This window comes from Marmota monax, unplaced genomic scaffold, assembly GCF_021218885.2.
Source record: "Marmota monax isolate L192 unplaced genomic scaffold, Marmota_monax_Labrador192_F-V1.1 WCK01_AAM20220418_F8-fsc00073, whole genome shotgun sequence".
Classification (NCBI taxonomy): Eukaryota; Metazoa; Chordata; class Mammalia; order Rodentia; family Sciuridae; genus Marmota; species Marmota monax.
Window position 1 is genome coordinate 1,475,472 of NW_026692846.1, and position 21,223 is coordinate 1,496,694.

Consider the following 21,223-nt stretch of genomic DNA (forward strand, 5'->3'; position numbering starts at 1 on the left):
CCTATGCACCTGCCCTTGTTGGGATAACTTTTGGTTCACAGCCAGCAGCTACGAGCAACTTGGAGTGCTTGAAAACCTAGGCGCGCTCAGGCCTGACAGGAACACCTGCAGGGTGAAGAGCTGTGCTCCAGACAGCCGTCTGTGAACCCACATCCTCAGCACTGTGGTCAGCATTGCCAGGCTACCAGGCTACCAGGCCAGGACCCGGAGTCAGGTGCTTCAGGGCATGAAACCCCCGACTCATAAAGCCCTCTCCCCTAGGGACCAAGATCCTTCCAGACTGCTTTCCACCACGACAGCAACATTTAGAACTTCCTCATAGTGTGGTTACGTTAGGCATGAGATGATTGGCTTATAGATGCTATTTTGCTTAAACGGGCTGTTGCACGCAGACCATGGTTGTCACCAACCAGCTTCCTCACCAGCTCCCGGTGTCTGTGTGTTGACTCCGAGTCTCTGCCCTCCACGACTGAGGTAGCTGAGTGACCAATTGACCACACCAGTGACCAGAACAACCACATGTCCTCAGTGTGAGGAGAGTGAACTGACCACAGGAGACAAGATCTGCGGGAGTGTTCAGGGTCGGGGCCTGGGTGAGTGGGAGGGTGGGAAGGGACTATCTGGAAGGGGTGTCAAGACAGGCAGGCCAGGCCAAGGGCAGGTGGTCTCAGCTGCACTCCATCAGAGCTCGGCACCTGGGAAGGATGGAAAGATGGTGCCCCAGAAAGATGGTTTCCACCTGGAGAGACAGCCCAGTGGATCCTCTACAGACATCCACAGGTTCCCTGGAGAGCAGAGAGGCACCCAGTGCCATCCCAAGAGCAGGTGTAGCTGTGTCCCCAGAAGACACAGAGCCTGGGAGGCAAATATAAACACCAGAGATAAAGAAGGCCGCTTCACAATGGCAAGTTCCACCCAGCAGAATGTTGGCCTTAAATATCAGCCACATCTATCTCAGGAAGTCAGAGAAAGCAAGGTAAATACAAAGAAAGGGGTAAATGAGGATAACTGCAGAGGTGGATGATGGGGAGGCAGGAGCCCTTCCCGGGGATTCCCGGAAGGCCCCATTCAAGGGGTCCTCACCTCTCAGTGAGCTGGACCCTCCCTGAGTACAGAGAGGTGATGAGGACAGTCTCAGACCCAAAGTTACGTCCCTCAGAGCCAGGCTATGCAGGAGAGGGTCACCAGGAGGAGGTGCCTGGGTTTGAGGGGGGAAGCTGTGTTCATCAGATATATCTGCTTCTCAATAATTCAGCCTTGTTTATTTGTTTCTTTTTTTCTTTTTTGGTACTGGGGATTGAACCCAAGCATGCTTAAGTACTGAGTTTCCCAAGCCTTTTTAAATTTTTTATTTGACATAGGATCTCTCTAAGTTGCCGAGGCTGGCTTTGAACTGGCCTCTGACTCCACAGCTGCTGGGATTACAGGTGGGCCACCACACAGGGCTAATTCAGTCTCATTTCCAATGGCTCCTCTGCCAAGGACAGACTTAACCTGGGTTTTGTACCTGAACTTCCTGTCCCTGGGAAGGTCCTCCAGGCTCTGGGGAGGTGCCGGCACATCAGTACCAGCGTTGGGGAGGTTTCCTGGCTCTGCTCAGGCCTGATGCAGCTCCACCTGGAAGGACGTTTCCCTTGGCCTCTGAGAATGCTTGGAGTCCGGGATCATGAGCGCCAGCCGCCGGGTGAGAGAAACGCCTGGGCACAGCCAGGGAATAGGCATATCTAGTTCCTTCAAGCACAACTCCTCCACCCCGCGCTCCCAGGAAATCTCTACTTGCCCTCATCCAGTCTCCATCCCTGCCCAGAGCGTGGGGCCTGGGTCCCTACCCAGAATCTGTGGCTCCAGGATAGGGACAGCCACTGAAAAGCGGTTTGGCCTTGGGGTGCAGGTACCCCAGTGCCACCACCACCGCCAGCAGGTGCTTGGGGTGCGCGGGACCTGCCTTGCCAGCCAGGTGAACAGCCCTAGCGCAGGCACACCGTGTGGCATGGGGAAGGCGGTCCTCAGGTGCACCGGCCCCCAGCCTAGGCGCTTCTCCTATGCATTGTCCCCGCTGTGCTGTCCGGAGCCCCGCCACCTCGAGACCTGCGGGTGGCCCTGGTTCTGCTCTCTGGGACTGGTGTCCCCTGGAGCGCATGGTGCCCTAAGTTCATCAGGCTGGGGTTCTGCTCGCCTGTTGGCGCCAGCTCAGCGATGTTGCCTCCCGCTCCCAGGGCTCTCTCAGGTGCCTTCCCACAGGGATGCGGGCAAAAACGTGGCCTCCTAGAGTCCTTGGCGTGGGTGGTGGGGAGGGAGCTGCCAGTCCCTCCAGGAAAGCTGGCCACCCTCCTACGTATGCACGCCTGACCTCCTGGAGGACTCCCCTGTGCCCCTTCACAAGCTTGCCTTCGCCCCTCTGCGCCTCTTGTGGGAGGGGTCCTGCGTCCAGTTCTTCTCTCCTGGACGTTGACTGAACCCAGCTGTTCACAGGCAGGTACTGAACCCTCGCACATGTGGAATCAGGGTTGGTGGGGGCAGCTGAATGGCATAACAGGGGTACCATCAAAGTCCTAAGGTGACAGGAGGAGAGGTGGACAGGGGCGTATGTAACTGGGGAAGCCAGACCCAGGCCTCCTGAGGCAGGGCAGAATTGAAAAAAAGAGGGGAGTGAATTTGGGGGTTCCCCACAGCTCCAGCACTGAGCAGGTACCCTCCCTTGCAGCCCCCTGCACCAGGCAGTCCCCCTTTGCCAAGCAGAGGAGCAAACCACGCAGACATGCAGGTCCTAACATGTCAGCCAAGGGCATGGAGGAGGCCCAGGACACCATAAGGAGGTGGCTCAGTTCCACAGTACCTGCCACCCATCACTCAGCTGGGGGAAGCCTTGCCACTGGGAAAGAGGGGCATGACAGTGGCCACGACCCAGGAAGGACAGGAGAGAGGAAGGGGGAGAAGGGAAGGAAGGTGTGGAGGTCAGCACTTAGAGGCAGCAAAGGGCTGGTTTCCTTGAATACATAAAGAGCTCCTAAAACTCAGGGGGAAGAAAACAGAAAAATTGGAAAACATACGAATAGAGAGTTTCCAGAAAAATCCATACAAATATCTCTTAGCTCTGTGAGAAGCCACTCAAACATCTTCATATTCAGAAAAATGCCAATTAAACTTGCACTGAGATACTATTTCTCACCCACTGGATAGACCTGGGTGGCATCTCAGCCATCAACAGGTGCACAAGGCAGGGGGCTGTGGGGACGGAGGACTCCACAGCCTCCATGGAGAGACTTGTCAGTGCCTTGCCAAGCTGCCTATGGGTCACCTTGGGCCCACTGCCAGGAAGCTGTTCCAGAGGTGTACACCAGCTACAACAAGGGACAGAGTCCTCACTGTGGCATTATTCAGAACAGAAAGGGTCAGAAGCCTCCCAGGGCTACTGCGGCATGACTGCATGGACCCAAGGTACATCCTGTGTAATACACACCAGGAACAAGATGACCACAAAGAAACCCTGAACTCTTAGTCTTATTTGTAATAATGTTAGTGTGATCATTTTAAAACTACTACATGTGCATCACAGAATAAAGCAAATAAATGTTATTGTTATTAGGGATGAACTTCTCAGCATAAGAGGAAAGAGATGAAGGATTTTAAAAATCAAAGAAGTTAAGTAAAAACAAGAAATCCTAAATCTGAGGGCTGGAGATATAGCTCAGCTCAGTTGGTAGAGTGCTTGCCTTGCATGCACAAGGCCCTGGGTTCAATCCCCAGCACCACAAAAAAAAAAATCCTAAATGTGAAATGAAAAGATTACAGGCTGGGCACAGTGGCGCATGCCTGTAATCCCAGTGGCGCTGGAGGCTGAGGCAGGAAAATCGCGAGTTCAAAGCCAGCCTCAGCAAAAGCAAGGTGCTAAGCAACTCAGTGAGACCCTGTCTCTAAATAAAATACAAAATAGGGCTGGGGATGTGGCTCAGTGGTCAAGTGCCCCTGAGCTCAATTCCCAGTATCAAAGAGAGAGAGAGAGAGAGAGAGAGAGAGAGAGAGAGAGGGAGGGAGGGAGGGAGAGAATATGAGTATGTGACTTATTCCTTTTGAAATAGAATACTTATTTTCTAATTTGTCAAGTGCAGAGACCTGGAGGCAAGGACAACTCTGTGCTATGGTTGGATTTGTGTGGTTTGTCTTCCAAAGGTCCCTAGGGTGGTGTTGGGACCGTGGGGCCTTTAGGAGGCAGGGCTACCAAAATTTGGTAGGTTCCAGGGCTGTCTCTGGGAGTGGGTCAGGTCTGCTGGGTTGGTGAGAGGGGGCAGTGACAAAGCCTGACCAGCTTCCTGCTTGGCTGCCTGCTTCCTCTCTGGCCCCGTGACCTCTGCACAGGATCCTCTTCTGCTCTTCTCCGTGTTCTGAGGGCTGGGGAGGGCCCTTGCCAGAGGCAGGTTTGGACCTTCCAGCCACTGGACTGTGAGCCAAATCAACCTCTTTTCTCCTTAGATCACCCAATGTCAGGGCATTCCAACACAAAACGGACCAAGACACCCACAGTGAGCAGTGTCTAGACTATTGGCTTCAAGTACCGTCACCACCGAAAGAGAAAGGCTACAGAGTAATGTAGTAATGTACCTGGCCATTGTGCCTGGCTACTCCACACCCAGCCATCGACCTAAGAGATTAGAAAGCTCATGTTGTTTGGGGCTGGGGATGTGGCTCAAGCGGTAGCACGCTCGCCTGGCATGCGTGCGGCCCGGGTTCGATCCTCAGCACCACATACAAACAAAGATGTTGTGTCCGCCGAGAACTAAAACAAAAATAAATAAATAAATATTAAAATTCTCTCTCTCTCCCTGTCTCTCTCTCACTCTTTAAGAGAAAAAAAAAAAAAAAGCTCATGTTGGCACAAAGGCCCGGTTCCTAGGAACCAAGGCTGAGTCCAGCAACAGAGATGGTCAGCAATGTCTGGGAGTTAACCCCGCTGAGTCCCACCTGGCAAAGCAAAGCAGTCCATCCCGCAGGAAGCTAGCCAGGAAGCCAAGGTGCGGAACAGCACACAGTGTGCACGCTTCAGAACAGGGGCTGCCTTTGGTGAGGGGAGAGGGTGGGGGTTGGGGGATGGTAATGTCGGCATTTGGGTGGGGGTTTGAGCTGTGTGGTTACATGCATTTGTCAGACTTTGGAAGGGCACACTCAGGACTCACAGACTTCACTGAATGCAATCTTGCCTCAAATGTCATCGAGCCCTATGCTGAGTGGCCCATGATGTGCATGGGAGGTCTTTAGGGGCGGTGTACAGGTGTCTCCTGCTGACCTCAAGATCCATCAGGCATGTAGGATGGGTTGAGTGAAGGGCTAAGGAATGGCGGATATCTAACACAGCAAACAGAGCCTGGTCAGTGGTGCCCTCTAGACCCTGGGCATTGGGGTGTTCATTGTACAATTCTTCCAACTATTTCTGTGTGCTCAAAGTTTTTCATAACAAAATCCTGGGTAGAAGCCTTGTCAGAGGACACATGGTTCAACTGGAAGAGGCTCCCATTGGCTAGACAGCATGTCGACTTCCTGTGGCTGCCATGACAAATCAGAATCTTAAGGGACATCAGACACGTGTGCTCTGGTAGCCTCAGAGCCAGAAGTCCTGTATGTCTTGTTTATGTCTGTGTGGCTGGGGACCTGCATGCCAGGCAAGTGCTCTACCACCAAGCTGCACTCCCCGCACCTGGCATATCCAGATGAGACGTGCCCGTGTCGTGGGGCCGTACTGCTGAGGGTCCGGGGAGAGCTCCTTCCTACCCTCCTGGCACCTGCAGGCTCCAGGTGCTCCTTGGCTGTGGCCACATGGCCTTCTCCTCTGTGTGTCACTCCTGTTCTAGATTATGTGCGGGCACTTGTCCTTGGGCCAACCTTGGCAAACAACCCCTTCTCTGTAACCTGGCATGAGCTGCTAGGATGGCTGTGTCTCTCCTGTGACTTGCCCATGTCCAGTCTTGGCTGAGTTGGCCCAAAATGCAGGGCAGGGAGCTCAGGAGCCCACACAGCTGAGTCCCCCACCCCTGCCTCGCTGTCCTTATGCTTCTGTCCCCTTTTGTAGCTCCCACAGGCCCAGCAGCCAATGGTCCCAAAGCAGTGCCTCTGACGCTGCCCCCGGATCTGACGTGGGCCATTGCCAGAGGTGGCCTTGGGTGCAGACAGCAGGCTCTCCAATCACTTGCAGGACCCTGAGCACAAAAAGGAGACTCAGGCTGTGGCCTAGAGTCTTCCTAGACTTCAGGGTACTGTCAGAGAGTCCTGAGCCTTGTCGCCCTGCGTTCCAGGAAATAGGCAGCGTCTGACAGGTCAGGCGGGGAGAGGGAAGTCAAGGCCCCTGTTCCCAGCCCTCTGCTGGGCTCTTGGCCACATCTTGATGTCCTTTCACTCTGTTTATTAAAGGAAGCCCTTCCTTCTGCTGATCACAACCACCATACTTAAGCTTGTTTGCAAAAATCCTGATACGCTGAACTGCGCCCACGTGCACTGCAGGAAGGCAGTAGCCTGGAAACCAGGTTAAGAATCTCCGTCTCCCTGGCAACCAAGCCCGGCCTGGGAGAGCGGGTCTCAGCCTCTTGGTTCCCGAGAGGCCGCCCTCCCCTCTTGGACACCCTGGCTCCTTCCCATATCCTCACCCTACCTCAGGTCATGCACAGGCCAGGCCTGCCCACCTGTATTATCTTTTGTGTGGTAAATCGCCCCCAAATTTGGGAGCTTAAAACACTATTTTTTCTCCCTGCATGAGTGGGCAGGAATGCAGATGCCCTGTGGGATTGGCTCCTGTTCTCAGGTGGGGCTGGGCTGCGCTCCATCTGAACTCACCTGGTCTGGCTCATGGCTTCCCCCAGGATTGGGACGAGGGGTAGGGAGAACAGAGTGTCCAGCCCGAGCAGCCTCTGCCCGCTCCCCATCTCGATGGCCCTACCCTGCTCCAGGACAGGATGCAGAGTCTGCAGAGCCAGCCCCCCACCCCCACACTGGTGTCTTCTCTCCTCACCTTGCACAGTGCACCCCGTAGCCACCTTCCTGTCACCTCCCTGCTCCCCCTTCCTCTCTGGCATGAGCTCCACGCAGTGGGGTGCCAACCCTCCACTGCTGTGGCTGTGTCAGCAGTGGGCCGGGCATGGGGAGGTCCGAGGTCAGGACCAGCTGATGGGTGAGGGGGAGGGTGCTGCCATCTCTTCCCCAGATGCCCTGCTGAGCAGGTGACTGTGGTCCCCGTGCCATGCTTGTCTGTGCCTAGTGGCGGTGCCTCGTGGACAGACAGGGACGGGCAGGGGCCACACACCTGCCAAGTGGCAGCTCACCATCGTGTCCTTCTCCCTGTGCCTCACAGGAAAGCATCCCCAGGCAGGGCCAGCCAGGGGCACAGGTGAGACAGCAGGAGGACATGAGGACAGCAAGTGCGTGGCATTGGAGAACACTGGAATTGAGCCACCAGGGGGACTTGGAGTTCTCGGTGTGACCATGAGGAGCGGTGTGTGTAAATGTAAGTGTGAGTGCGGGCACGGGGGGGGGGGGGGGGGGGGGGCTTCGCTGCCCACCTTCCCTGGCCCAGGATCTGGTCCTCTTTTTCCCAGCTCTGTGCAGGGCTGGGCGGGCGCAGGTGTGTCCCTGGTGGCGGGACTGGCGGTGGGCTCGGGCTGAGGCAGGCTTCCTGTGGCTGCTCCCTGTGGTGCTGTGGGCTCAGATGCTCCAGGGTCTGTCTCTCAGGTGTCTCTAAGAACCCTGCACACTGAGATCTTGGTCCTGCAGAGCGCTGCAGACAGCCACTGGCGAGCTGGCGTGGTGAGCCCAGGCCCCACGCACCCGCAGGCTCAGGCAGGGTGAGGTCCTGGAGCAGCCCTGAGACCTGACCTCCCTGCATGTGCAGGGCCCCCAGCAGCCAGCTCAGAGGAAGCCCAGCTTTCACACTGCAAAGAGGTGGGCAGAGGAGGGGACTTAGGGCCCCTAGAGCTGGACATGGTGGTGTGGAGGGGAGGAACTGGGAGCAGAAGCACGAGGGACAGGGGCTGTCTGAGCCTGGGGCTTGATGGTGCCACTTCCTCCAGGAACAGTCCTCTGACTGTGGGACCCCCCAGGGCAGTGTGCTGGGCAGAGTGGAGTGGGGGCTCTTCCTTCAGTCGGGCTGTTTGATCTGTGCTGGGGTGGGGGACGCCCACACAGGCCTGCCCGTAGGGAGCCCTGGTGACGCAGCCCAGCAGGGCGAGGTGGGGAGAGTCTCAGGCTGAGTGAGAGGGCATGAGCAGGGATTTGAGGCAGAGGGGTGGGTGTGAGGAGGGGGTTCTTGGAAGCAGAAAGACGTTGGGGCTGTAGTGCAGGCCTCAGGCCTGGCCCAGGGACCTGGAGGGGTGGCTTGGCAGGAATGGTGGAAGCTGAGGGGGAAGAGGCCCCTCGTGTGAGCCCTGCTGGGACACCATCAGCCTATGTGGGGACAGAGAGCACCCAGACTCGGCTGCCGGGTGGCGTGCGCTGTGGCATTCACCGCGGAGCCTGCAGAGCTTGGGCCTCCCGGGCAGTGCTCTACCCCTGGCACGAGGAGCGAGTCCTCTGCTGCTCAGGCAGGGACCCCGCTGCCAGCCCCTCATGGGACCCCTTCTGTGGCTCCTTGCCCTCCCTCCTCAGGCAGGGGCATCTACCCGTTCTTTGTGCCAGAAATGCTACATCTTGGCCTCCAGTGCAGGCTTTTGGAGCTCTGGGTGCTCCCAGGCTCTCGGGCTGGACGCCTCCCAGGCCTCTCAGACTCCCAGGTGCTGCCCGAGCCTCCAGCCTCGGGTGGGAGGGCCTGCCCCACCTCCTGCACACAGGCCCGTCTGTGCCCCAGCAGGCCCAGCAGGTGTCCTGAACAGAGACTTACCGTTCCAAGCTGGTGCCCTGCCTGAGCCACTGTTGCCCCACTGGTTCCCTGTCCTGTCGGAGCTGCCCTGGAAGCAGACGCCTGTAAGTCCTGACCCTCGGGGTTCTGAACAGTCACTGCCTTCCTCTGGCACGGCAGAGCCAGGTCACAGTAACTTGGGCGTTACCCCAGCTCGGATAACACAGTGTGGCTCCAGGAGTAGATGTCACCTGCTGGGTTGAGTCCACTCACCTGTTCCTTTGTAGTCCTACCCCTTTGCCCTTTGGGGGATAGAACAGTCCATGGAACAGCCTCCCCCAACAACACCCGGGTTCAAGGAGCACGCTCTCTCTTGCCTGCCTTGTCTCCTGTGGGAGCTGGGTTGGAGGAGCCGTCACAGAACCAGAGAAAAAGGTATTTCTCTGTCTCTGTGTGTTTACTTGGTGCAGCCCAGTTCACCTGGGGTGACCCTGACTGGGTCAGTCACGTGTCACGACAAATGGAGGCCTGAACTGGGACTCCAGGGTGAATTTTAGAAACTAGTGGGTTTGGAATGTCTCTCCAGAGGTTAAGCGTGTTTAAGATTGCAGAGTATGGTGGGCTGAACTGTAGAAAGTAAGTGAATGAGACAGAAGTACCATCTGTGACGTTAGACTCATAATATCTGGGGATTTTTCATCTTTAGAAAGATAAAAATTTTAATTTTGCAATTCTAGAGACCATAAATTAATGTAAAGAATTATTAAGGTGATTAATAGGATACATTGATACCTCTGGTCCTCTCCCATGGGAAAAGCGTGGGACTAGATTTTTTTCTGACTGGGAAGTCTTTGGACTTCCCAGAAGATTTTTTCTGATTTTTTGGTAAATTTTTATATTTGGAAATATTAGGTAAAGATTTTTTGGAATTTATACACTAGGAATCAATGTTAGGAGAGTGAGAGGAAAAAGGAAAAATCTTTCATGGTGAGACTTGATATGGGGGATTCTCTACATCTAGGGAGGCAGATTTTGTTTTTCTCCTGTTTCTTAAAGGCGTCTGCATCCAGAGCAGCTCCCGGCACTGTCCTCTTCTAGAATCTTCCGGCCCACTGTGCACTTAGCAGCAGTCAGAGGGTCTCGTGGATCTGGGGCGCCAGCTGTGTGCTTCCCGCTTCCGCAAACCTCTCCACTGCCCTCGCTGAGCTCTGCCCATGCCAACTGTGCCCTGGCAGTGGGAGACCACCAGAATGGTCTTCCCTGGTGAGTGCCACTCCCCTGGGTCAGCTTCTCCAGAGACGGACCCAGCGGCTGAGCAAACGTGTGGACATGTGCTCTGAGGAGCTGGTGCTCCCGGTGACAGAGGCTGGCCAACCTAGAGCCTGCGGGGCCGGCTGCAGGCGGGAGACCAGGGAGGCCGACGAGCAGCTTGTGTCCAGAAGCTGCCCCCTGGCAGGATTCCCTCCTGCTCAGGGGTCCCCAGGCTCCTCTTGGGTTCTTCTCAGGCCTTCGACTGATTGGGTGAAGCCCACCCATACCGTGGAGGACAAGAGGCACCAATTTAAATGCTGATCTCATCCAAAAACACCCTCACAGAAAACTCCAGAATAATGTCTGATTGACTTATTACCTCAGCACCATGGCTCAGCCAAGTTGTCACAAAAAATTAGCAGCACGCTCCTCAACAGGCATCTTTTACTTATAGTCCCAGGACTTCACGCTCTTTCCATGGCCTGCAGTGTGATTTCAAAGCCCTGGGGTCTGATAATTGCCCGCGTTCCCACCTGGCTCCACAGTCTCCCCTGCTCACGTGTGAGGGCATCCCGGCCTTCCCTGACTCCTGGACACGTGCGGTCTCTGCACACCTAGCCTGCGCACCTGCCACAGCCGTGAGTGGCTCCCTTCCCTGATGCTGCTGCAGGCTGCTCTGGAAGCCTCACAGCACCTAAAGGACCTAAAGCTCGCGGCTCCGACCGACACCTCCTGCACTCACAGCCTCTCGTCTGCGGCGTCCGCCCGTCCTGCAGGCTGCTGTGGCCCAGGGCTCCGCGCAGCAGATGTCCTTGTTGCCGCAGGACATTGCTAGTCCGGATTTCCTGGGTCACTGCCCTTCCTTCCGATGTTCTACACCTGTTACTGTTTGCCTCTGGACGTCCCGGGCCCAGCAGGCAGGGAAGGCCTGGCCCCTCTGCGGGTGCTCAGAGATGGGGCTCTGGGGGGTGACTGGGTAGCGAGGCTCAGGCTCACAGCAGGTGGATGTTGGGAGGTGGTGTGGACCGGAGGAGGCGGCCCTGCTTGAAGGAGGGTCCCTGGGGGTGTGCCCTGGGGCCTGCATCCCCCCCCTCCCTCTCGGCTTCCTGGCCGCCCTGAGCTGCCGCTCTGCCTCCCCTCAGCACCAAAGCCCTGGGGTCACTGGCCAGGGACTGAAACCGAGTACCCTTTCCAGCTCTAGGTTGTCTTCCTCAGGTCCCAGCACGGAGAGCCAGCCACATGCCCTCTCCATGGTCACAGTCCCCTCTCAGCCCACCTTCGGAAGCTCTAGGAAGGGATTTTTAGTGGGAAACTTCTCGATATCTCTAGGCTTTATTTGTCTAAAAACTGTATTTATCTAAACTTTAAAACAATGTCTGCATCGAGGGCTGAGGTGCAGTTCAGTGGCTGAGTGCTTGCCTCGCATGCTCAAGGTCCTGGGTTCAACCCCCAGCACGAATAAAAACAAGTTGGAATTAACAATTAAGCCAGGCTGATTCACATGTCACCTCACACGCTTGTGTGTGTGTGTCGTGAACACTTAAAACCTACTCTCGGTAACTTTGAACCATGTTATATCAACTGCAGTTGCCAATCTGTGCAATAGTTCTCAGGGGCTCATTCTTCCTGTCTCATGAAAACTGTGCCCCTCGCTGATCAACACCCCAGCTCCCAGGAATCAGGAGTCCACTCTGCTTCTGAGCTCAGTGTTTCCAGACCCGCGGATGCGGCTCGGCTTGTTTCACCTGCTCCCTGTCCTCCAGGTGCGTCCACATTGTCACAAAGGATAGGATTTCCTTCCCTTTTTTTTGTACTGGGGACTGAACTCAGGGGCACTCCATCACTGATCCACATCCCAGCCCTATTTTGTATTTAGAGACAGGGTCTCACTGAGTTGTTTTAGCACCTCGCCATTACTGGGACTGGCTTTGAACTCGCCATCCTCCTGCCTCCCCAGCGGCTGGGGTTACAGGTGTGCACCACGCGCCTGTCAGTTTTCTTCCTTTTTAAAGAAAGTTCTGAAACATTCATGGTGTGTGTGTTCCGCGTTTTCTTCACCCACCCATTCACTGGAGGATGCCTGGGCTGATCTGGGAACAGTGCTGTGGTGACTGGGGGGTGCGCAGCCCAGCTGTCTCTGCCACCTGCTGCCTGCCTTTTCTTTGGGTGTACGCTCCACAGGGGGCGGCTGCATGGCACAGCACAGCGGCTCTTCTTTAGGTCTCTGCAGGGGCCTGCATGCTGTTTTCTACCCAGCTGTGCTAGCGCACATTCCCAGCAACCACACGGAGGCGCCCTTCCTCCACACTGGCCTGTGGTCCTTTCAGCAATCACCATCCTGACAGGTGTGTGTGTGTGTGTGTGTGTGTGTGAGAGAGAGAGAGAGAGAGAGAGAGAGAGAGAGAGAGAGAGAGAGAGAGAGAGAGAGAGACGGCTAGTGACACTGAGGATTCCCCCCTGCCCAACCCTATGGACCATTTGTATGTCTTCTTTTGATCCATTTTGATCTATTCAGAGCCATGGCTCAATTTTAAATTAGGCTATTTGTTTTCTTGCTATTGAGTTGTTTTCTAAACTTCAATTACCTGAAAATGTTATTTTGCACTCACTTTTGGAAAGACTGAACAATTCTTAGTTGGCAGTTATCCTCTGAGCACTCACTTTAAAGACACCATTTTTTTTTAAAAAATATATTTTTTAGTTGTAGTTGACACAATGCCCCTATTTTACTTGTTTATATACATGTGGTGCTGAGGATGGGACCCAGGGCCTCATCCGTGCTCAGCCAGCGCTCTACCGCTGAGCCCCAGCCCCAGCCCTAAGGACACTATTTCATTCTCTTCTGGTTTTCATTGTTGCCCTTGAAATTCTGCTGTCAGCCTAACTGCTGTCTCCTTGGGACTTATTTTCCTTGGAGGAAGGTCCCAAAGGTTCCCTTTGGCCTGCAGTTTCACTCTTTTGTACTGGGGCAAACTTTCTTTTCATTGTTCTAGTTAGTATACTTATGTTCCCTGTGGAATCCTGCCTTTCACCAGTTCTGAAATATTTTTTACTAAGTGTCTACCCACACAGCTCTTTCCTTGGAGTTTCAGCTGGGTTTCCCTTGGCTCTCTGCATGCTATCTTTTATGTTTCTTTTACACTTTTAACTTTGCCTCATTCCTTGTGCCACATTCTTGATAATTTCTTTAAATTTATCTTCCAGGTCACAAATTTCCCTTTCAACTGTGTCTAACTGACTGCCTAACCCATCTACAGGCTTCTTTTCTAAAACAACAGCTGTACTGAGATACAATTCACATCTATTTTTAGAACATCTTCATCACTCCAAAATCCCAGATTTTTATCATTTTCATTTATTAGCAATGTTAACGAGCAGCCCCTTTCCTTCCTCCCTCCCTCCCCCAGTACCAGGCTCCACTAATCTATTTTCTGCTTCTGTTGGATTCTCCAATTCTGGAGATTTCATATAAATGTAAAGATACAATATATAGTGGGGTGTGTGTGTGAGAGACACATACACTGGCTTTTCATTTAGTGTGATTCTTTCAATGTTTCTCTGACTTTTCCATCTCATTTCTAAAGATTTTATTTTTTCCAGATGGACATTGGTCATCAAGCTTGACAGTGCCTTGTTCCATTCTTTAATATATCTTAAGAATGCTGAGAAGATTGACTCTATCTTTCCATATTTCCAGTGTAGTGAGTATTTGGGGATTTGAACCTACCGCGACCTTGTTTCTGTTGAGTGTTACTTTGTTTTCTTTGGATGCAGCTGACTTTATTATTCTGAGTTCATGGTTGGTCAGGTGAGTCCTGTGAACCAGTCCCTGCACTGGGGGTTGCTTACCTGCAGACATGTCACACTTTTGTTTTTGGTCGCCGCTGTGGGCCACTCTGGTGCCCTTGGCGGCTCAGCTTTCTACAGAGTCTCAGGCCCAGCCCCCTTCCTACCCCATTGCCCATACACTTTGGGGGTTTGTTGCAAATGCTACCCCAAATCTGCAACCGTGTGGGTATGCTTGGCTATAGCTTCCTACAGATGGAGCTGCATCTCTCAGCTGAAAAGAGGTACTTTGACCACCTTATGTGGGTATTAGAGAATGTACCCCTGAGAGCAGCCCTTGATGACTCCTTGGATTGCTGAAAAAATACTGCAGCTCCTCACCTGTGGGGCGAGACCACTCAGGTTCGTTTGATGTCATTTTTCAATACTTCTCCCTGTGACAAGGCTCCAGGCCCCACTCTGGTACTCTGCTCAGAACCACACCTTTACTGGCCTCCCTCCCTGCCCTGGACCACTGAATGCTAATCTCTACCCCCAGTTACGCTCCCTGCACCTCCAAATACAGCTTGCCCTGGAATCCTTGCCCCAGATTCTGTCTCTGCAGAATCCACACCAAGACCCAGGATCTCTGTCATGTGCAGGTCTGGATTCTGCCCAGGGCACCTGTGGCCTCCGTGTCTGCCTCCTCTCAGCAGCAGGCTCTGGGGCTCTTGTTTACTCATTTATTGAAATTCCTCTTACTTTCTTGAGGGCTCTGTAATATTTTCAAAAGTGCTGTGCTTGAGCTGTGACCTAGTTCTTGCTGTCTGCACCTTCTAAATCCTGACTCTTCCTCCAGGTGTCAGTTCAAGATCACATCCTTGGAGAAGCTCTCTCCCACCCAAATGCAAATCCCGGTCCTCTTAAACTCTTGTCCATCTCTTCTTTGCCTACAGTCCTCCAAAGCTACACAGAGGAGGAGCACTGAGATGTTTAGCTGCTGCAGCCTGATATTGCCTGTGTCACCTGGTCAACTGTGTGACCCTGAGCTGGGAGCTCAACCTCAGTGCAGGTATGATGGAAACGGTCAACAACCCTGCAGAGTAGGGTCATTGTCCATCGTACTGAATAGCATACACCAAGTTTCTAGACTAGGAGGAACACATAGTATGTGCTCAATAAACATTGACTCAGCTGGTCACATCTTACAAAGATACAGTACTAGTGACAACCATTTGTCTAGGGTAAGACTCGGGAGGACAGAAACCTACCTCTATCTTCTCATCGCGTTTCCAGCGCCAACGCAAGCGCTAGAACAGTGGCACTTTTTCTAGCCAAAAGAATGAAAGGAGGTCTAGAAGGACCGACGGTGGCTTCTGGCTTACCCAGTGTGGGCCTGAGACCGATTCCAGGCACAAGGGAAAGCCGGTCCAAACCCGCGCTGCCTCGCCAGGATTCTAGCCTTCCGGGTGTGGGTGTGGCTGGTGACAGAAGTCCCTGGGGTTCGGGCTGGGGCTGAGGGTGGGGGTCTTCTCGAGGCCCGGAGGAGAACTGCCTGGAGCAATAGGAAACGTGGACTGGGTTGGGAGGGAGGGGCCCCACGCTGGGAGGCTGAGCCGGCGGTGGGTGACGGGACCTGCACGGAGCACCGCGGCTTTACCTCCCTCCCTCTGCGTCTTTGTGCGCTTCTCTTCCTTTCGCAGTCGACGTTCTTCCGAGAATTTCCAAGGGGAGCTCAGCCAAGCGGAGGGGGAAGGGATCCTGCCCACGCCTGGGTAGGGGGAGGTGGGGGCGGGGATGGGGGGTGGGGGAGGTGCACCGGGCCGCGGTGGTGGGCGCGGGAACCCGAGAGGGCGCGCGCGGCCCTGGCCAGCGACCTGCCGCGGGGCCGCGAGCCCCAGGCGCCCCCCCGCCCGCGCGTCTCCCCGCCGCCCCCGCCCCCCGCGCGGCCCCCGCCCCGGCTCCGCCCCGCCCCTCGCGCGGGGTCCGCGTCTGCGGCTGCGTTCCCCGAAAGACGAGGCTGCGCCCGGGTTCCGGTCCGCAGGGAGACCGAAGGGCACCACTCCCCGCGCCGCGCACGCCGCCCGAGCCCGGAGTGCGGACACCCCAGGGATGTGAGTGCGCCCCCCGACCCCGAGGCCCGCGCTCGACGCCCTGATCCGCGGTGAGCGCCAAGGCGCGCGCGCGGGAGCCGGGGGAGGGGACCAGGCGCGGGGTTCCCGGCCCCCCAGCCCAGGGGTAGGGGTGGGGACGAGGCGCGCACCCCTCCCCTGTCGGCAGGTACGGTCCGCTCCCACCTCCTCTTGTCGTTCCTGACCCGACGCACTGACAGCTCCCCAGGGAGGAGAGACGCCCCCCTCCCCCGTACCCGCTGCAGGTGCCGGGCCCGGGGTGGGTGCAGCTTGGGTGGTCACCTCGCTGGAGCGGGCAGAGCTTTTCTCCCTGGCGGGGAAGCTGTGATGGTGGACGCGCTGGGGGATGGGTGGGGGTGGGGCTCGGCGAGCTGCTGGCCGACCCCCAGCTTTGGATTTCTGGGAGGAGGACTCATCCCGAGGCCAGAAAAGGAGAGGGTCCCTGCGCCTCAGCCAAGGGCTGGGTCTCCTGACCGAGGCTTCTCCCCGGAAGGCCTGCGCCCCAGAAGACCCCCACCCGTAGCCCCCGCGCCTCCCCGAGGCCCGCCCGGAGCATGCTGCCCGCAGCCATGAGGAGCCTGGGCCTGGCGCTGCTGGCCTTGCTGCTGTGTCCCGCGCCGGGTGAGTTGGGGTCCGTGGGGCAGGGGCAGGTCACCGGAATATCCGAATCCTCCAAGGGTTCGGTTCTCACCACGCCCCTTCCCAGCCCCTGCGACCCCAGGCGGCCCTTGCCGCTTGGCAGTAGCCATGCGGGTCTCTCCCAGCCCCCGACGGCACCAGGCACCTTTCCTCCGGGCTGCTGGTCCTGCGTGGGTACTCCTCGCTGCCCAGTTGTCCGGGTTCTCACACTTCTTCTCTTCCCGGAGCCCCACCAGGCTACCCACCAAGTCCTCTTTGGGCCTTAATAGCTTGGGACCCACCCAGCTCTGGGGGTGTCTGTGAGGCGGGGCAGGAGTGTGCAGGACACGGGGTGTGGCTTGCTCATTCCTGTCCAGTGGGAGCTGGAGCCACCTCTGTGGGCGTGGTTCTGCCAGGAGGGCAGGTGGGGATGGAGGGGACACAGGACCTGGCTGGTCAGGCTCCAGTTCCTCTGGTCATCTTGAGCCCTATGCTCTGCCCAGCTCATGGCCTCTGGTGCCAGGACTGCACCCTGACCACCAACTCCAGCCATTGCACCCCGAAGCAGTGCCAGCCATCGGACACTGTGTGTGCAAGTGTCCGGATCACCGACCCCAGCAGCAGTAAGTTGGGATCAGGGTGGGGGTGAGGTTGTTGAAGGCAGACTCTGGGGAGAGGTCAGAGGTGTGGTTCTCCGAGCCGCCCTGGGCTGGGATGAGTACGGGTTTGCCGGTAGGATGCAGCCCAGGTTTTCCCTCCTTGGCTCCTTAGGACCCCTTTCTCTGTAGATCCCAGCTTCGGTGGGTTGAAGGCCTCAGCTCTGTGGCCCTGGCCCCAAACTGACCTGGAGGGTCTTGGGGACAAAGCAGAGGGTCCAGGTGGAGCTCCAGTCCCAGTCCCTTGTCTCCCCAGGCAGGAAGGATCACTCCGTGAACAAGATGTGTGCGTCCTCCTGTGACTTCGTCAAGCGGCACTTTTTCTCAGACTATCTGATGGGGTTCATTAACTCTGGGATCTTGAGAGTCGACGTGGAGTGCTGTGGGAAGGACTTGTGCAACCAGGCAGCCGCTGTGGGGTGCAGCCCCTGGGCCCTGGCTGGGGGGCTCCTGCTCAGCCTGGGGCCTGCCCTCCTCTGGGCTGGGCCCTGAGGTCCCTCCTTCCCGCAGGGTTCTGAGCTTGTTCCCCTGAGTCCGGCTGGCACTGCCTCACCCCAGGCTGGTCTGACCCAGGCGGGGACACCACTGGCCAGTACTGTGGTCTGTGGCTCTCACCTTCCCTATGTGAGACCTCCTGCCTTTTCACCAGTTCCATGTCGCAGGCAGCTGGATTTCTCCAGGACACCTGGTGTCTGGGCAGGAGGCTGGGGACTGGGGTTGAGGGCAGGAGCTGGGACCCCAAGGTCCCCTAGGGGAAGTGAGGCCAAGCCAGGCACAGCCCAGAAGCCTGGCCTGAAGGGCATCGTCTACAGAGAAATAAAGTCACTTCTGAGTCCTGAGGCTCGGGTCTGAGCCTGGGTGTGATGGGCGGGCAGGTCCTGGCGGAGAACATGGAGGGGCTCAGATAGCAGTCAGGTGGGGGCATCTGTCACCTGTGGTGTCACCACAGGGATCAAGGTGGTGGGTGGGTGTACTGGGCTGCCTGAAGCTGCCCTGAGTGGGGGCTACTTGGGCCTAGTGAGGATTGGGAGCAGTGGGCGTGGGGGGCTGAGGGTCAGGATGAACAGGATCACAGGGTGGGATAAAGGTGGGGTGTGGGAACCCTGGTGCACCCTCAGACACCAGGGTGTACACAGCTGCACGTCAGCACACACACAGACAGCAGCGTGTGCACACATGGCCAGCGTGCACAGATGTTCCCCTACACCATGCCCACAGACCACGCACCCTGGATCCTCGACAGTGCTCACACCCCGCTCAGCCACAGGTGTCTGCTGGTATAGGCACCAAGACATCCCCACAGCACCAGTTCAACCTGGTATGTCCCAGTGCACACTCACGTGATCGTGCCTGGGTTCACACCCAACCTTGAGTGCTATGTTCTATGTGCATGTGGACACTCATCACCTCTTGCTCCCAGCCACTCTTTTGGGGTCCCTGGATGGTGAGGCTCTGGGATGGCTGAGAGCCCCTGGAGCTGCTGCAGGCCACATGAGCCCTTGCTGGGTATCTGCAGCTCACCTACCCTCAGTTGGGATTGAGCATGGGTGGAGTCCTGTGGCCAGGGCATGAGGATGCTATACCTCCTGTGGGCTGGCACCTGTGCCAGGGGACAGGGAGACCCACCCAGGTAAATCAAGGTGCCCTCCTAGGTCTTCCATGCCAGCTGGGGGTCTCAGATCTCATCCATGACTCCAGTCCAGCCCAGCCTCCCGCCCCCTTGAGCCCCTGTGCCAGACGCTCCATGGGGTTCATCTCGTGGCCCCGGCTTACAGCATGCTGCTTCTCTTCTCAGGAGGCCGCCAGCTGTGGGGATGTGCTCTGAGCCCATTTTTACACAAGTCTTTGGACTTTGGCTAGTGCTCCCTTGTGCCACCTGTAACTGACCTGGACTTCCTGCCAGACTGTCCTGGGTTCCCAGAGACAGAAGTGGTTCCTGTGGGATCTGGCCTCAGCTTTGCTCCCAGAGGCCCTGCAGGAGTGTCGGAGGGGACCAAGGTGTGGGGCGGGGCCTCCAGTCCCTGCTGGACAGTGACACTGGCTCCGTGCCGTGGCACAGCCTAGGGACTTGCCCCTGGAGAGCCGTCGCCCCTTTCCATTTGAATTCTGCTCTGCTGCCCTGTTTTGGACCTCTGCTGCCCCCACCCTTCAGTAACATGTGTGGCCCCTCAGGTGCCTGGTGTTTTGTGGGTGCTGGGGATCCAGCTGGTGCGGGGGAGGATGTGCAGAGAATCTCTGGAACCCAGGGGCAAGATGCTGCGGCCGGGGAGCCCTGGAGCAGGGTGGTGGCAGCTCCTGGGGAAGCCTGGAGCTGGGCCGTGGAGGCCCCCGGCTGTGAGGATGTGCTCTGAGCCCGCGTCCACACGAGTCTTGGTGTGCTGCATTTATTGTTTGAGAGAAGCATCTGAAAACAAAAGGGAGTGAAATTCTCCCAACTCTTTGAAGATGTGAAATTAGAAGGGAGCCTCCGATTCCCACCTGAGGGACTCCAGAAAGAGGGGCAGCAAGCTGAGGGGACCCCACAGGGGACGCCAAGTGGCCGATCTCCCTAAGCTGGCGTGCTCCCTGGAGTTTAAGCCGGTCCTGCCGACAGACTCCGCTGCCTGAGGAGCCTCCGTCCTCGGGCCAGCGCTGGCCCACGGGGGCCCTGGGTGCTCTTTCCCCAGCAGCTCCAGCCGCCTCTTCCCAGGTCAGTGCCTCTAGGTGGACCTTTTGTCTCCGACCTCTGCTGAGCCCCCTGGGACTGCGTGGCTGCTGCGCTTACTGAGCCTCCCTTACTGCTGGGCGTACGGGTTTGTTTTCAGCTTGTCGGCAGCAACTGTGAGGGGACCACCTGTGTCCTCACAGCTCTGTGGGCCAAGGGACGCATCTGCAGGACTGATCCCCTGAAGTGGAAAGCTGAGCCAGAGAGGAAATCTTACTGGGAGGTAGGTGCTCCAGCGAGGCCATGTTGGTTGAATTCTTCACACCCTCTGTGGCCAGGGCTCGCCACCTTCGGCCATTCTGCCCTTCAGTGGACAACAAGAAGCTCACTGTGATCCGTGTAGAGAGTTGTGGGTGCAGCCGAAGGACTCCATGCTGGTTAGCCACTGTGATTCCCCCATGCAGTCTGTCCCACCCTTGCCTGTTCCACTCTGGCCTTTGCTCTTGTGTATCAGGGACTCGGGTGTCCCCAGGTCGTGTGGTGCATGACCCTCAGTGCATTGCTGTGTCCACCACCTGAATGTCCGTTGTGCTCAGAGGTCGCGCACGGCGGTCAGTGTCCTCTGTGTTCAGGCCGTGCATCTCAGGACCTCTTCCACCCTCCTGCACAGTCTCTGGACGCTCCAGAAGGTTGCAGACCTGGTTGCTGCATTCAGACGTCCAATTCATGGCAGAAGGGCGGGTATTCTCTCAAGTGGCCCCTTTTTCTCAGCGCCATTTATTAAATAATTCACCTTTCCCCGATGACTTAAAACGTCAGCTTTGTAACGTGATGTGTCCTACCCCAGGGTGCCTCTGGCCCGTCCCCCGTGGGGACCCCGTGTCATGCTGTGCTCGTTCATAGCCTCTCAGCTCCTGCTCAGGCCGGTGCCCTTCCGCCCGCTCCTCCCGCCGTATTCTGGAGGTGACTCAGGCCAGGCCCGGAGCGCCCATCTGATGGGCTGGACCTGGGTTGGCGCCCTCCCTGGGCGCCTTGCTGCTCCCTCCCTGCAGCGCCTGCGCGGCCTCCCTTGTTGCTTCGCTCCCCTTCCTGGGGCTTGGCGCCTTCTTGATACATTGTTGCTGGTGACTTGTAGCTTTCCCGGGTTTTATAAATGGGATTTCCTCCTTTCCTTCTCCTTTAACTGGTTGTTTTGGGGTGGGAAGCTGGTGTTTTGACTCTCTTGGGGACATCTGTTCCTAAGCGTCCCACCTCACTCAAACGGGAATGAGGGGGCTGCTTGTATAGGGGAGCAGGTGGCAGGGCAGGCAGCTTGGGTCTCTGGTCTTCGTCTTCCAGAATCCCA

The 21,223-nt window shown here is 56.7% G+C and overlaps 1 protein-coding gene and 1 long non-coding RNA gene across 5 annotated transcripts; both read left to right on the plus strand.

Moving 5' to 3' along the window:
- Positions 1–7,180: 7,180 nt before the first annotated feature.
- Positions 7,181–12,091, plus strand: LOC124095763 (uncharacterized). The gene is made up of 3 exons (XR_006852598.2): positions 7,181–7,486; positions 8,825–8,937; positions 9,869–12,091. It is a non-coding gene; the product is annotated as an uncharacterized LOC124095763 (long non-coding RNA).
- Positions 12,092–14,532: 2,441 nt separating this feature from the next.
- Positions 14,533–18,073, plus strand: Ly6h (lymphocyte antigen 6 family member H). Of its 4 annotated transcripts, none has more exons than XM_046448898.2 (6): positions 14,533–14,900; positions 15,532–15,603; positions 15,873–15,992; positions 16,454–16,581; positions 17,082–17,201; positions 17,491–18,073. In XM_046448898.2, the coding sequence occupies exons 1-6, from the start codon at positions 14,734–14,736 to the stop codon at positions 17,724–17,726; spliced, it is 843 nt and encodes a 280-aa protein (XP_046304854.1). In that variant the 5' UTR covers positions 14,533–14,733; the 3' UTR covers positions 17,727–18,073. The 4 variants fall into 4 exon arrangements, with proteins under 4 accessions (XP_046304854.1, XP_046304857.1, XP_046304855.1 ...); XM_046448901.2 differs by lacking the exon at positions 14,533–14,900 and adding an exon at positions 16,109–16,205 and having other exon boundaries at positions 15,436–15,603; positions 15,873–15,942; XM_046448900.2 differs by lacking the exons at positions 14,533–14,900; positions 15,532–15,603 and adding an exon at positions 16,109–16,205 and having other exon boundaries at positions 15,890–15,992.
- The last annotated feature ends 3,150 nt before the right edge of the window (positions 18,074–21,223 follow it).

Excerpts from the sequence above, each read along its gene's own strand:
- Ly6h (XM_046448898.2), top strand. The coding sequence starts at position 14,734 with ATGCAAATCCCGGTCCTCTTAAACTCTTGTCCATCTCTTCTTTGCCTA. Across the intron at positions 14,901-15,531 it reads GGAGCTCAACCTCAGTGCAG|TCGACGTTCTTCCGAGAATT; the intron begins GTATGATGGAAA and ends TTCCTTTCGCAG. Across the intron at positions 15,604-15,872 it reads GGGATCCTGCCCACGCCTGG|GGAGACCGAAGGGCACCACT; the intron begins GTAGGGGGAGGT and ends TCCGGTCCGCAG.